General features: G+C 60.9%; 1 protein-coding gene across 10 annotated transcripts in view; it reads left to right on the forward strand.

Moving 5' to 3' along the window:
* DCTN1 (dynactin subunit 1) overlaps positions 1–10,020 on the forward strand; it is a 131,157-nt gene extending 121,137 nt beyond the window's left edge. For 6 of the 10 annotated variants that reach the window (XM_054030299.1, XM_054030300.1, XM_054030294.1 and 3 more), the window contains 9 exons: positions 236–364; positions 765–907; positions 1,474–1,640; positions 3,352–3,366; positions 3,957–4,090; positions 4,916–5,105; positions 6,610–6,686; positions 8,339–8,428; positions 8,892–10,020. In XM_054030299.1, the coding sequence (XP_053886274.1) occupies positions 236–364; positions 765–907; positions 1,474–1,640; positions 3,352–3,366; positions 3,957–4,090; positions 4,916–5,105; positions 6,610–6,686; positions 8,339–8,428; positions 8,892–9,029 (1,083 nt within the window). In that variant the 3' untranslated portion in view covers positions 9,030–10,020. The remainder of the gene's footprint in view (positions 1–235; positions 365–764; positions 908–1,473; positions 1,641–3,351; positions 3,367–3,956; positions 4,091–4,915; positions 5,106–6,609; positions 6,687–8,338; positions 8,429–8,891) is intronic. The other 4 variants (XM_054030296.1, XM_054030303.1, XM_054030295.1 and 1 more) reach the window with 3 other exon arrangements.
* The last annotated feature ends 1,777 nt before the right edge of the window (positions 10,021–11,797 follow it).

Genomic DNA, 11,797 nt, shown 5'->3' on the forward strand with positions numbered 1-11,797 from the left:
GTGTCTTAGCCTTCAGCCTTACCGCGTGTAACCTCACGAGGGTCCATCGCCTTCTCAGCCAGCGAGACCAGCCCTCCCTGGATTGTCAGGGACTTGGGGAGCCAGGCCATTGCCTGTCGCGTGCAGATTTGGGGGGACGTTCCCTTAGCAGCGTCCTGCCCACTTTTCACCATGAGCAAGCACTGGAATCCATCAGCTGGCAATATCCGACCAACCCCCTCTCTCGTCCCTGCAGCCCCCTCCCCCTGTCAATCTGAGGGCAGCCGCGCTCCGGGCCGAGATCACAGATGCCGAGGGCCTGGGACTGAAGCTGGAAGACAGAGAGACGGTCATCAAAGAGCTGAAGAAATCGCTCAAAATCAAGGTGAGCCCATCCTTGGTCTGTTCCCTAATCTGCCAGTGCAGAACCTTGTACCTGGGGGTGCACCCTTCACCTGGGCAGTAGACAGCTGCCTGCCTGAGCTGCTCCCACTTCCCGTAGTGCTGCCTGCGGAGCTGTTAGCCCTTTGGATCCGTTTCCCCAGCGACCACGAGGCCATTTGGGGGAGACGCAAGCTGCCCACGTAGCAGAGGCCTGTGGCATCAGCCATAAGAGACTTGCCAGCCCTTCCCCCAGGTGGCTGGTCCGTGTACGCCTAACCTGATTCCCAGAGCCAGTAGGGAATGGTGGCGTGTGCCGGCTATTGGCTACACTCCAGGGCACCGGGACACGCTGTCCATCCCCAGGGGCCTGGAGCACTTTGCTTTCTCCCCTGCCGCTCCAGGGCGAGGAGCTGAGCGAAGCCAACGTGCGTCTCAGTCTCCTGGAGAAGAAGCTTGACAGCGCGTCCAAGGACGCGGATGACCGGGTGGAGAAGATCCAGACCAAGCTGGACGAGACCCAGGCTCTGCTCAAAAAGAAGGAGAAGTGAGTGTGGGTTTCCCGGGGGATTCGGGGTGGTCCAGGCCAGTGCAGAGCGCCTGCGCAGAGGGGTAGCAGCGACAGCAGTTTGCCATGGTTTCCAGGGCTGTTCTGGAGCTAAGGGGTGGCGGGGCAGCGAGTGGCTGACGTGAGGCAGGTTTGGGCAGGGCAGAGAGGACATGTCTCGGACTAGGCTGCATTCTGGCTGCTTTCGGTGAGGTGCAGGACGTTTGCATTTCACACCATTGCCAGACCCGGGTATCCGAACCAGGGGGCTGGTGCGGTGTGAACTCCCAGGGAGAGAGCGACGGTCAGCCTGATGGAGCTAGAACCAGGATAAAGCCAAAGGGACGGAGGGCTGATTGTCAGGAAACGCTTCCTGCGCGTGAGCTCTTCGCCTGCAGAACAGACTGAGGGAAAAGGCCTGAGCTGGCTGGGGAGCGTATGGATGGGGGAGGATGCGGGAAGTTACCGAACCTTATGGGATCCTGCAAAGCCTGCTGGGTAGAGGCTGTGATTCTGCCAGATGAGCTGTGTCTCCTTTCCCCGGGGGGCGTCTCTCTCCCCCGCAGGGAGTTTGAGGAGACCATGGACGCTCTTCAGGCTGATATTGACCAGCTGGAGTCGGAAAAGATGGAGCTAAAGCAGCGCTTGAACAACCAGTCCAAACGCACCATCGAGGGGCTGCGGGGATCCCCTGCCTCTGGAATCGCGTCGATCGTCTCGGGCATTGCAGGAGGTGAGCGATCCGCCCATGCCCCCTCCTGCAGCCTCACTGCCCGGACGCCGGAAAGGAAACCCGGGGCAAAGGCCCTGTGGGGATGGGGAGTGGGACCTCATGGGAGCTCAGTCGGCCTCCCGGTCTCCCTCCCAGAGGCAGAGCAGTGTCTAAAGCTTATGCAGGGTAAACTCATAAATTGTTCGCCCTCTGTAACACTGACAGAGAGAGATGCACAGCTGTTTGCCCCCCACCCCACCCCCCAGGTATTAATACATACTCTAAGTTAATTACTAAGTAAAAAGTAATTATATTAAATACAGAAAGTAGGATTTAAGTGGTTCCAAGTAGTAACAGACAGAACAAAGTGAATTACCAAGCAGGATAAAATAAAACACGCAAATCTAAGCTTAATACAGTAATAAAACTGAATACAGATAAAAACCTCACCCTTAGAGGAATTCCAGTAAGCTTCCTTTTACAGACTAATCTCCTGCTAGTCTGGGTCCAGCAATCACTCCCATCCCTGTAGTTACTGTCCTTTGTTCCAGTTTCTTTCCGGTATCCTGGGGGGTGGAGAGGCTCTCTCTTTAGCCAGCTGAAGACAAAATGGAGGGGTCTCCCAGGGGTTTAAGTAGACTATCTCTTGAGGGGGAGACCCCCCCTCCTCTCTCCTATGCAAAGTCCAACTCCAAGATGGAGTTTTGGAGTCACCTGGGCGAGTCACATGTTCATGTGTGACTCGGTTCTTACAGGCAGCAGCCGTGGCTTACCTGCTCCCTTGAACGTCCTCATGTAGACGTCTTCTGTGGGTTGGAGCCTCCCAAGATCCATTGTCCCTTCAGTGCTTCTTGATTGGGCACCTAGTTTGCACATTCCTTTCTCCAGAAGCTGCCCAAATGCTTTACAAAGGCTACTTAGAAACCGAACCAGTACACAGCCAGTATTCATAACTTCGAATACAACAACACATGCATACAAATAGGAGGAATAGATTCAGTAGATCATAACCTTTACAGAGATATGTTACGTGGCATATGTAGCATAACACACATTCTAGTTATATCATAAATACATTCATAAGTATATTTCCATGAAGCCTTATGGGGTGCACCGTCACAGGGGGTCCCCGGTTTGCAGCAGGGGAGCTGAGGTACAGGACAGCAAAGGGACTTTCCCAAGGCCCCAGAGTGAGTCGGTGGCAGAGCTGAGAAAGGAGAGTCCCGTGTCCCCCTTCCTTGCGCTCACAGCTCTGGCTCACTTCTCTGTCTCTGCCTGTGGTTCACACAGCCGTCTGGCTGCCTCGTGCTCTCAGCACGGAGCGGGTGGGAGGTGTCAGCAGGTCTCAGGATCCATCCTGTGATGCAGCTGCTCTAGGAATGGCATCTCGGGCTGCGTGCTTGTCCAGTGTGTGGTTTTGGAAACAGCCCGCTCTGCTGATTCAGCCCAGGCTCTCCGGTCCTGCGCCCCCAATGCAGGTTCTCAGCAGGCGGTGCGGGAGCCAGGATGGAATCCAGCTCCTTCTCCAAGGCCGTGTGGCCCCGTGAGGGTCCCTGGAGTAAGAGGCAGCAGACTGGGTGTGAATGTGCGTAGGGAGCAGATCTGGGGGGCAAGACGGTGCCATTTTTACAATGGCTTCTCTGGCCAGAGCTGCATTCGAGACTTGCTCCTCCGCTTTTAATTCTGCTTCTTCTCGTCTCTCCTGTGCTTTCCTCCGCTCCTGGCACTACAGAGGAACAGCAGAGAGGTACAGTATCCTGCTCCAGCCTGCCAACTCTCCCAGTCTCTGTAGGCCCCAGTGCATGTGCGAAGGGGGTTCTGAGGCTTTGGGACTCCGAGGTGGAGCGGGAGGCGCTGGTCCTACTCCAGTGCTGCTGTTTTCAACTGCTATGAAGCCACGTGGCTCGTTGGCCAGAGCGTCCTGCAGCTAGCCCAGTGTTCGAGAGGGGCAGGGAACAGACAGGAGATGGATCCACAAAGGCGCCCAGAGCTGGTTCCACCGAGGAAATGCAGGGCCGCATCCCCTCTCCGCGCAGTGCCCGGCTCTCCTGGGAATGGGCCAGAACAGCCTCTGCTGCAGACAAGAGGCTGTTCTGCAGGGGTGGGATCCTGGCCTGGGGTGTTGTCAGGGTATTTGCATGGGTTCGCCCCCAGGGCACTGCCACGGGGCTCTCCATGTCTGGCTGCGTGATCCATCGCTCTGTGCCCCGGCCAGGGGCGTTCCTGCTGCAGCTCCTTGGCACAGCCACGTTTACCTCTTCCGCCCGCTCAGCCTGCGGCCTGACCCTGCATGCACAGACCACGCCGGCTCCACTGATGTTCTCGCCCCGTTTGCAGGTGTCAGCGCTGGCCAGGTGATGGGAGGTGGCTCAGGACCTGTCCAGGTGAAGGATTCGCCTCTTCTCCTCCAACAGATCGACGCCATGCGGCTGTCCATTGAGCACCTCAAAACTGAGAACAACCGGCTCAAGGTGAGGGGGCCTCTCTTGGGGTTTGCACCACTGGCCAGGCTGGGCTGCACACGCCCCGACTGGCTACCAGAATCACCCATTGCTCTCCAGCCGGTCCCTCCCGGGGGGCAGTAGGAAGGGGATTGCAGATGGACTGGAGCTGTAGTGAGAATCTAGAGGGGACTGGCTGACTGGCTTCTGTTTATAGGAGCAAAGGGCCATCGGTGGTATGCAAAGGAAATGTACCGTTGCCCTGCAGCAGGGAGGTCCACAGGTTATTACTGAAGCTAATCGCTAGCTGAAACTCACAGGCACGTCAGACCCCTCTGCTCTACGAGGGGCATTTGCAGACCCACTCGCAAGGAGAAAATGCCAAGGGCTCCCCTGCCTCAGGCAGGTGTTCCTTGTCCTTCCCCTCCCCGGCACCACCAGCTTCCAGGGCACGGTGCTGTGCATTGGGGGAGGGGTCCCTCCTTCCTCTGCCAGTCAGCACGGAGGCGACAGCAGGCTCTGTTCCGGGAGGGCAGCTCCTGTTCTCCTTTGCTTGAACTGCTGGGGTGTGGAACGGAGAGCAGCTTCTCAGGGTGGGAGTCTGGGTCCCTGCTCCCCTGGGCTCATGCAGTTTGCCCTGGGGGAGTGGGAGGGAGGGTCTTGGCTCCCCCTGACGAGGGGAACTGCGTGGCTCAGCTGGTGGCCAGGTATCCCTGGGGAAGGAGCTCTGGTTCTCCTGTGGCTGCCGATCGGAGAATGGGCGGGCCCCTCTTCCCTCCAAGTCCCGTCACTTGGCCGGCGCGCTGGGGCTGGGGCGGAGCCGGGGCCTACACTCCTGTGTTGCTTCGTGCCCAGGGAGCCCACATGAAGGCGGAGCTGGCAGCGCTGCCCCCTCTGCACGTCCCGAAGCTCTCGCTTCCCAAAGATCGGCAGGGAGAGGAGGTGGCCTCCGGCACCCTGTACAGGAAGACGAGCCAGTTGCTGCAGACCCTCTACCAGATGAGCGCCAACGCCAAGGTGGTGGATGTCGCGCGCAGAAGCTCGGGTACGTCCTGCACACACAACTCCTGGGCGCAGGCGCCTCCAGGAGGCAGGTCAGCGGAGTCAGCTGGGACCCCAGGGGGGCCCCTGGGTCCAGGTCTGCTAGCAAACTTACTGGCGATAACAGCTTCAGCGCCAGAGGCTGGCTGGGCCCATCTCGGACGGGTTGTGGGCGGGGCCCGCGGGCATGCTCGTCTCTCGGCCCATGCCCAGGGCAGAATTGTGGGTCCGAAGGTCACACTGTAACCGGCCAGGGACGTCTGTCCTCTCCTGGAGGTGGCTGCTGTCTCTGGGGCGGAGCCCGGGCTGTCCCACAGTTTTCTGTATGAAGCCCATCTGCTGGTCGTGCTCAGTCCGTAACCCCCACGCCTCGCTGCGGCCGCTCTCGTTCAGACGGCTCCCCCAGGGGTGACGGCACGGGGGCCAGCACTGGGGAACAGGCGAAGCACACGTTTGGACGTCCAGGGAAGCAGCCTGGAGATTTTTGCTTGTTTAACCCGTCAAGGTTTTATTTTTCGCTGGAGATGACTGGTGCTGTCACTGCAGTTACCGACTCACGGGCAGCCCAGTGCCCCTGCTGTGGTGTATCTGCGCTCAGTATCCCAGGGGACCGAACACAGACCCCCCCCCCCCCACCTCCCCAACCGGGAGCCGGACGCGCTAGGAATTCAGGGTCCCTGGAACCTGCTGGAGGTGCTTGGCTGTGCAGCCCACAGAGTGCCCCGTGCCCCTAGTGGGGCTGGCCATTTCCTGCCTCCCCTTGCCAAAGGGGTCCTCCACCGTGAATCCTGGGCCCCCGGCCTCACTGGCTGCGTACGCCCTGTAGGCAGAGCGATGCAGAGCCACGCCTCTGGGCTGTGGTGGTTTCCTTACCAGGTTTCCTTCTGAAGGGTCCAGAACTTCAGGGGGGGAGGGATAGCTCAGTGATTTGAGCATTGGCCTGCTAAACCCAGGGTTGTGAGTTCAGTCCTTGAGGGGGTCACTTGGGGATCTGGGGCAAAATCAGTACTTGGTCCTGCTAGTGAAGGCAGGGGCTGGACTCGATGACCCTTCAGGGTCCCTTCCAGTTCTAGGAGATGGGAGATCTCCAAGTGCCTCCTGGACACTGATCAGCCCCCGCCCGCCACAGGCCGAGCTGTTGGTTTATGTGGCAGGAGCTGCGGGCTGAAGGACCGGACCATGCCCTTGCCCTGGGAGCTGCGTGAGAGGGTCCCGCTCACACCCTGGGCTGCCTTTCCTATCCTGGACCCTCCTGGAGATGGGGGAGCAGGGGCTTAGTCGCCCTGTTCCTCCTGCTTTCAATGGGCCTCCGGGACGGGAACTTCCCTGCATTCGAGAACCTGGCTCCAGGATTCTCCAGGCTGTGCTATCCCTGCCGCGCAGCTCATTTCAGTGCCGGTGATGGGATTCCTGGCTGGGTGCTTGGGGCTGAATGCTACTAGCCAAGGTCACTGTCACTCGGCACCCGCACCACGGGGAGCCCCCTTACCGGGTCTCTTGTCCCGCAGCAGGAAGCCCGGCCGCCCAGCTGCTGGAGCAGACAGCCCGCCTGACATCCTTGAGCAGCACCATAGACAAGCTGAAGGTAAATGGTCCGTCGGCGTCTCTGCCAACGCCCCACAGCCCCGCCTGGCGCCGAGGCAGCGAGTGGGCAGCAGGGCGCCTGGACAGGCCACGAGCAGGGAGCAGCCAGTGCTTCCCGGAGAGCAACGCACTGCCGAGTCTGCCGTGGGCTGTGTGGGCGCGCTCGTACGCATCTCCTAATAGCCCTGCCGGTGCCCCTCAGTCCTGACCCGCAGCCCCTGCGAGCCCAGCCCCGGGCTCCCCAGCTCTGCCGGTGCCCCTCACTCCCGACCCGCAGCCCCTGCGAGCCCAGCCCCGGGCTCCCCCCACAGCTCTGCCGGTGCCCCTCACTCCCGACCCGCAGCCCCTGCTCCCCCCAGCTCTGCCGGTGCCCCTCACTCCCGACCCCCAGCCCCTGCAAGCCCAGCCCTGGGCTCCCCGCACAGTTCTGCCAGTGCCCCTCACTCCCGACCTGCAGCCCCTGCCAGCCCAGCCCTGCCCCCCCCCAGCTCTGCCAGTGCCCCTCACTCCCGACCCGCAGCCCCCTGCTACGCCAGCCCTGCCCCCCCAGCTCTGCCGGTGCCCCTCACTCCCGACCCGCAGCCCCTGCTACCCCAGCCCTGCCCCCCCAGCTCTGCTGGTGCCCCTCACTCCCGACCCGCAGCCCCTGCTACCCCCAGCCCTGCCCCCCCCCAGCTCTGCCGGTGCCCCTCACTCCCGACCCGCAGCCCCTGCCAGCCCAGCCCTGCCCCCCCCCCAGCTCTGCTAGTGCCCCTCACTCCCGACCTGCAGCCCCTGCTCGCCCAGCCCTGCCCCCCCAGCCCTGCCGGTGCCCCTCACTCCCAACCCGCAGCCCCTGCTACCCCCAGCCCTGCCCCCCCCAGCTCTGCCAGTGCCCCTCACTCCTGACCCGCAGCCCCTGCTACCCCAGCCCTGCCCCCCCAGCTCTGCCGGTGCCCCTCACTCCCGACCCGCAGCCCCTGCTACCCCAGCCCTGCCCCCCCCAGCTCTGCCGGTGCCCCTCACTCCCGACCCGCAGCCCCTGCCAGCCCAGCCCTGCCCCTCCCCAGCTCTGCTAGTGCCCCTCACTCCCGACCCGCAGCCCCCTGCTAGCCCAGCCCTGCCCCCCCAGCCCGGCCCCGCCCCTCACTCCCGACCCGCAGCCCCTGCTACCCCCAGCTCTGCCGGTGCCCCTCACTCCCGACCCGCAGCCCCTGCTACCCCAGCCCCGGGCTCCCCCACAGCTCTGCTGGTGCCCCTCACTCCCGACCCGCAGCCCCCTGCTATCTAAAGGGAGACTTACACGTGTGGTGCTTTTTTGATGTGAACAAATATTTCCTTAGACCTGTGAATAAAGTGGCTACAACCCCAGATAGCCACGTCTTCCCCCCCCACCCCCAAAAATGTCCATGTGCTCAGTGCACATGCTGCCTCGGGCATGCTGCATACTCAGGTGTCGGGGGGGAGGGGAGGGAACTCCATCTGTGGAGCTGCTTAGACACCTTGTCATTTACCCTGGGCGAGGCAGGGTTAGCCATCCCCGTCCTCTCACCCTTCGTGGGTGATGGCTGGAGCCCCTGGCAGGAGAGGCAGGGAGCCCCACACCCCACACCTGGGTGCCGGGTGCCCTGCCGGGTGCATGATGCTGCCCTGCTCCCCTTTCCTCCCTTGCAGGATGAAGTGATGAAGGAGACGGTCCTGCAGCACCCCGGGGCCAATGTCCTCACTGACTTCGCCACCTTCCCATCCTCAGCCTTCCTCAAGGTGAGACGCCGCTCTCCTGGGAGCGTTCCCCACAGCCCCGGGATGCTGGAGCTCTGGGGCGACGGCCGAGGGCGCACGTGGCCCGGCAGGTGTCCTCGCCAAGCCCCAGAAGGGTTGGCGCTGAGTTCCCGTGGCCTGCGTGCAGGAGCTCCCTTGCCACAATCTGGAGGATTTGGAGTAGCAGTCCAGGGGCCGCAGGGTCCCAGCACCTGTAGCTGGGGGAGCTGGTCGCTGTTCCTGGGGGGTAGCACACGCCATCCCCATGGGGCGTGGCTCTGGGCTGAATGGAGCTCCATGGGTCCATGGAAAGGTGACCGGGCCCTGGGGTGTGTGAAACCCCCCTCGGGCGACACCCTCTGGAGCTGGCCCCTAGGAGATAACACAGTGGTACCCTCCTGGCGCTCGGGGTGGCTTTTATCCGCCTGAGTCCTGCTGCCCCTGACCCTCCGCTCTGCTCTTCCAGGCCAAAGAGGAGAAGAAGGAAGACACCGTGTACGTTGGCAAAGTGACCTTCCCCTGCCAGCCTGGGCATGGCCAAGTGCACAAGCTCGTGCTGACGCCGGAGCAGCTGTGTGAGCTGCACGGCCGCCTCATCTCCTAAGGGACCCCCCCACCCCCCACAGAGACTGATGTTCCTTGCACAGCCCCTCTCCCCAACCCATTGCTGAGTCTCTTCTCCAAGCCCCTTCCTGGCAGGGACTTGCTAGCCTGTACGTGCAGCAGACCCCAGCAGAGCGCCCCCGCCTGGAGCACCGGGTTCCAGCTAATGAACCAACTCACCCTTCTGCCCTGCCGAGGGGGACCTTGGCATAGCTGTGTGTGCGTGTGTGTTCGCTCCTGCCTGCATCTCCGGCTGCCTTTTCTCCTCCCTGCTCTCCCGGTGCATCTGAGAGCTGCCTTTCTCCTGTGGGGGGGACTGAGGTGTCAGGGGCCGGGCCTGGTTGTATACATTACACTCACCAGTGAAAACTCTTCCAACACCCACCCCGCAGCTCCTTGTCCGAACGGCACCGACCTGGCCCAGGAGCTCAGCCCCTGGCAGACCCCCCGGGGCGGGCTCTGTAGGGAGCATCACCGTTCTCCAGGTGGGATTGGAGTAGCAGGGAGACGGGCTTGGCCCTGCATTGAGACTGGGAGCGGCATTGGAACCCTGCCCAGCTCAGACTAACTGATCAACAAGAGAAACCCAGCCAGAGATGCCCCCGTTCTGCCCTGCTCGGTGCTGAGGGGTTTGGGCTGCTGGCCAGACGGTCGGGCGGTGCCTCTAGCTCCTGTCACGGGATGAAGGGTTCATGCCAGAGGGGAAAGGGAGCCCCTGGGGCTCCCGCTCTGAACACTACAGATACCCACAGTGGGGTGAGTTCAAAGCCCGTCCCACCAGCTGCTGCTGTCAAACCTCTCCCCCCACGTGCTGTGGTTGTCACATCAGTGCAGGGGGCCGGGAGCTGAGTTCCCCATGGCTAGTGGGTGAGTGAGTGGAGGAGCTTTGGGTCTGTTGGTATGAGCGCATGCTGCTGCCCCATCCCCTCCTGTAACCAGTTCTTCGCACTCTAGGGCTCTGGAAATGAATAAAGCTACAACTGTTAAACGCAGCTTGGTACAGTGAGGTTATTCTCCACTCCGCCTACTGGGCCCACTGCCAGGGCTGGAATTCCCAGGATCACCCTGGTCCTGTGGTGTCTAAGAGCCGTGTGATGCTGGCCGCCCGCCAGCCTTCTGCTAGACTAGCTGTTTGGAATGATGTCACAGCTTCGTTAGCCGCTCAGCCTTAAAGGTGATCTTAGACACAAAAAAGAAGCTTACAAGAAGTGGAAGATTGGACAAATGACCAGGGAGGAGTATAAAAATATTGCTCAGGCATGCAGGAGTGAAATCAGGAAGGCGAAATCACACTTGGAGTTGCAGCTAGCAAGAGATGAGAAGAGTAACAAGAAGGGTTTCTACAGGTAGATTAGCAACAAGAAGGTGGTCAGGGAAAGCGTGGGCCCCTTACTGAATGCGGGAGGCAACCTAGTGACAGATGATGTGGTGGAAAAAGATGAAGAACTCAATGATTTTTTTTCCTGGGTCTTCATAGACAAAGTCAGCTCCCAGACTGCTGGACTGGGCAGCACAGCATGGGGAGAAGGTAACCAGCCCTCTGTGGAGAAAGAAGTGGTTCGGGACTATTTAGAAAAACTGGACGTGCACAAGTCCATGGGGCCGGATGCGCTGCATCCGAGGGTGCTAAAGGAGTTGGCGGATGTGATTGCAGAGCCATTGGCCATTATCTTTGAAAACTCATGGTGATTGGGGGAGGTCCCAGATGACTGGAAAAAGGCTAATGTAGTGCCCATCTTTAAGAAAGGGAAGGAGGAGGATCCGGGGAACTACAGGCCAGTCAGCCTCACCTCAGTCCCTGGAAAAATCATGGAGCAGGTCCTCAAGGAATCAATTCTGAAACACTTAGAGGAGAGGAAAGTGATCAGGAACAGTCAGCATGGATTCACGAAGGGGAAGTCGTGCCTGACTAACCTAATTGCCTTCTATGATGAGATAACTGGCTCTGTGGATGAGGGGAAAGCAGTGGATGTGTTATTCCTTGACTTTAGCAAAGCTTTTGATTCGGTCTCCCACAGTATTCTTGCCGCCAAGTTAAAGACGTATGGGCTGGATGAATGGACTGTAAGGTGGATAGAAAGCTGGCTAGATCGTCGGGCTCAACGGGTAGTGATCAACGGCTCCATGTCTAGTTGGCAGCCGGTTTCAAGTGGAGTGCCCCAAGGGTCGGTCCTGGGGCCGGTTTTGTTTAATATCTTTATTAATGATCTGGAGGATGGTGTGGACTGCACTCTCAGCAAGTTTGCAGATGACACTAAACTAGGAGGCGAGGTAGATACACTAGAGGGTAGGGATCAGATACAGAGGGACCTAGACAAATTAGAGGATTGGGCCGAAAAAAACCTGATGAGGTTCAACAAGGACAAGTGCAGAGTCCTGCAGTGAGGAAGGAAGACTCCCAGGCACCGTTAGGGACGAGGGACGGAGCGGCTGGGCAGCAGCTCTGCAGAACAGGGCTGGGGGTGGGGCGGAGGGGGCGGGATGCTGGAGCGGTGGGATGGGCGGGGGGGGCGGGAAGGCCAGTGACGCACACGGGGCGTGGCCGGCAGCTGGCGGGATGGGCTCATTGCCCGGGGGCGGGGAGGGGGCGGGGCCGGGCTGCCGGGGGAGGGGCGGGGCCCGGCCCGGCTCCGGGCTCCGTGGGCGCTACGGCGGTTTCACCCAGTGAGCCAGGCGGGCTCTGAGGGCGCTCTCGCTACGCCATTGGCGGATGAGGGGAAGGGGCGGGCTCTGAGGGCGCTCTCGCTACGCCATTGGCGGATGAGGGGA

The sequence above is a fragment of the Malaclemys terrapin genome, chromosome 5, assembly GCF_027887155.1.
Source record: "Malaclemys terrapin pileata isolate rMalTer1 chromosome 5, rMalTer1.hap1, whole genome shotgun sequence".
NCBI lineage: Eukaryota > Metazoa > Chordata > Testudines > Emydidae > Malaclemys > Malaclemys terrapin.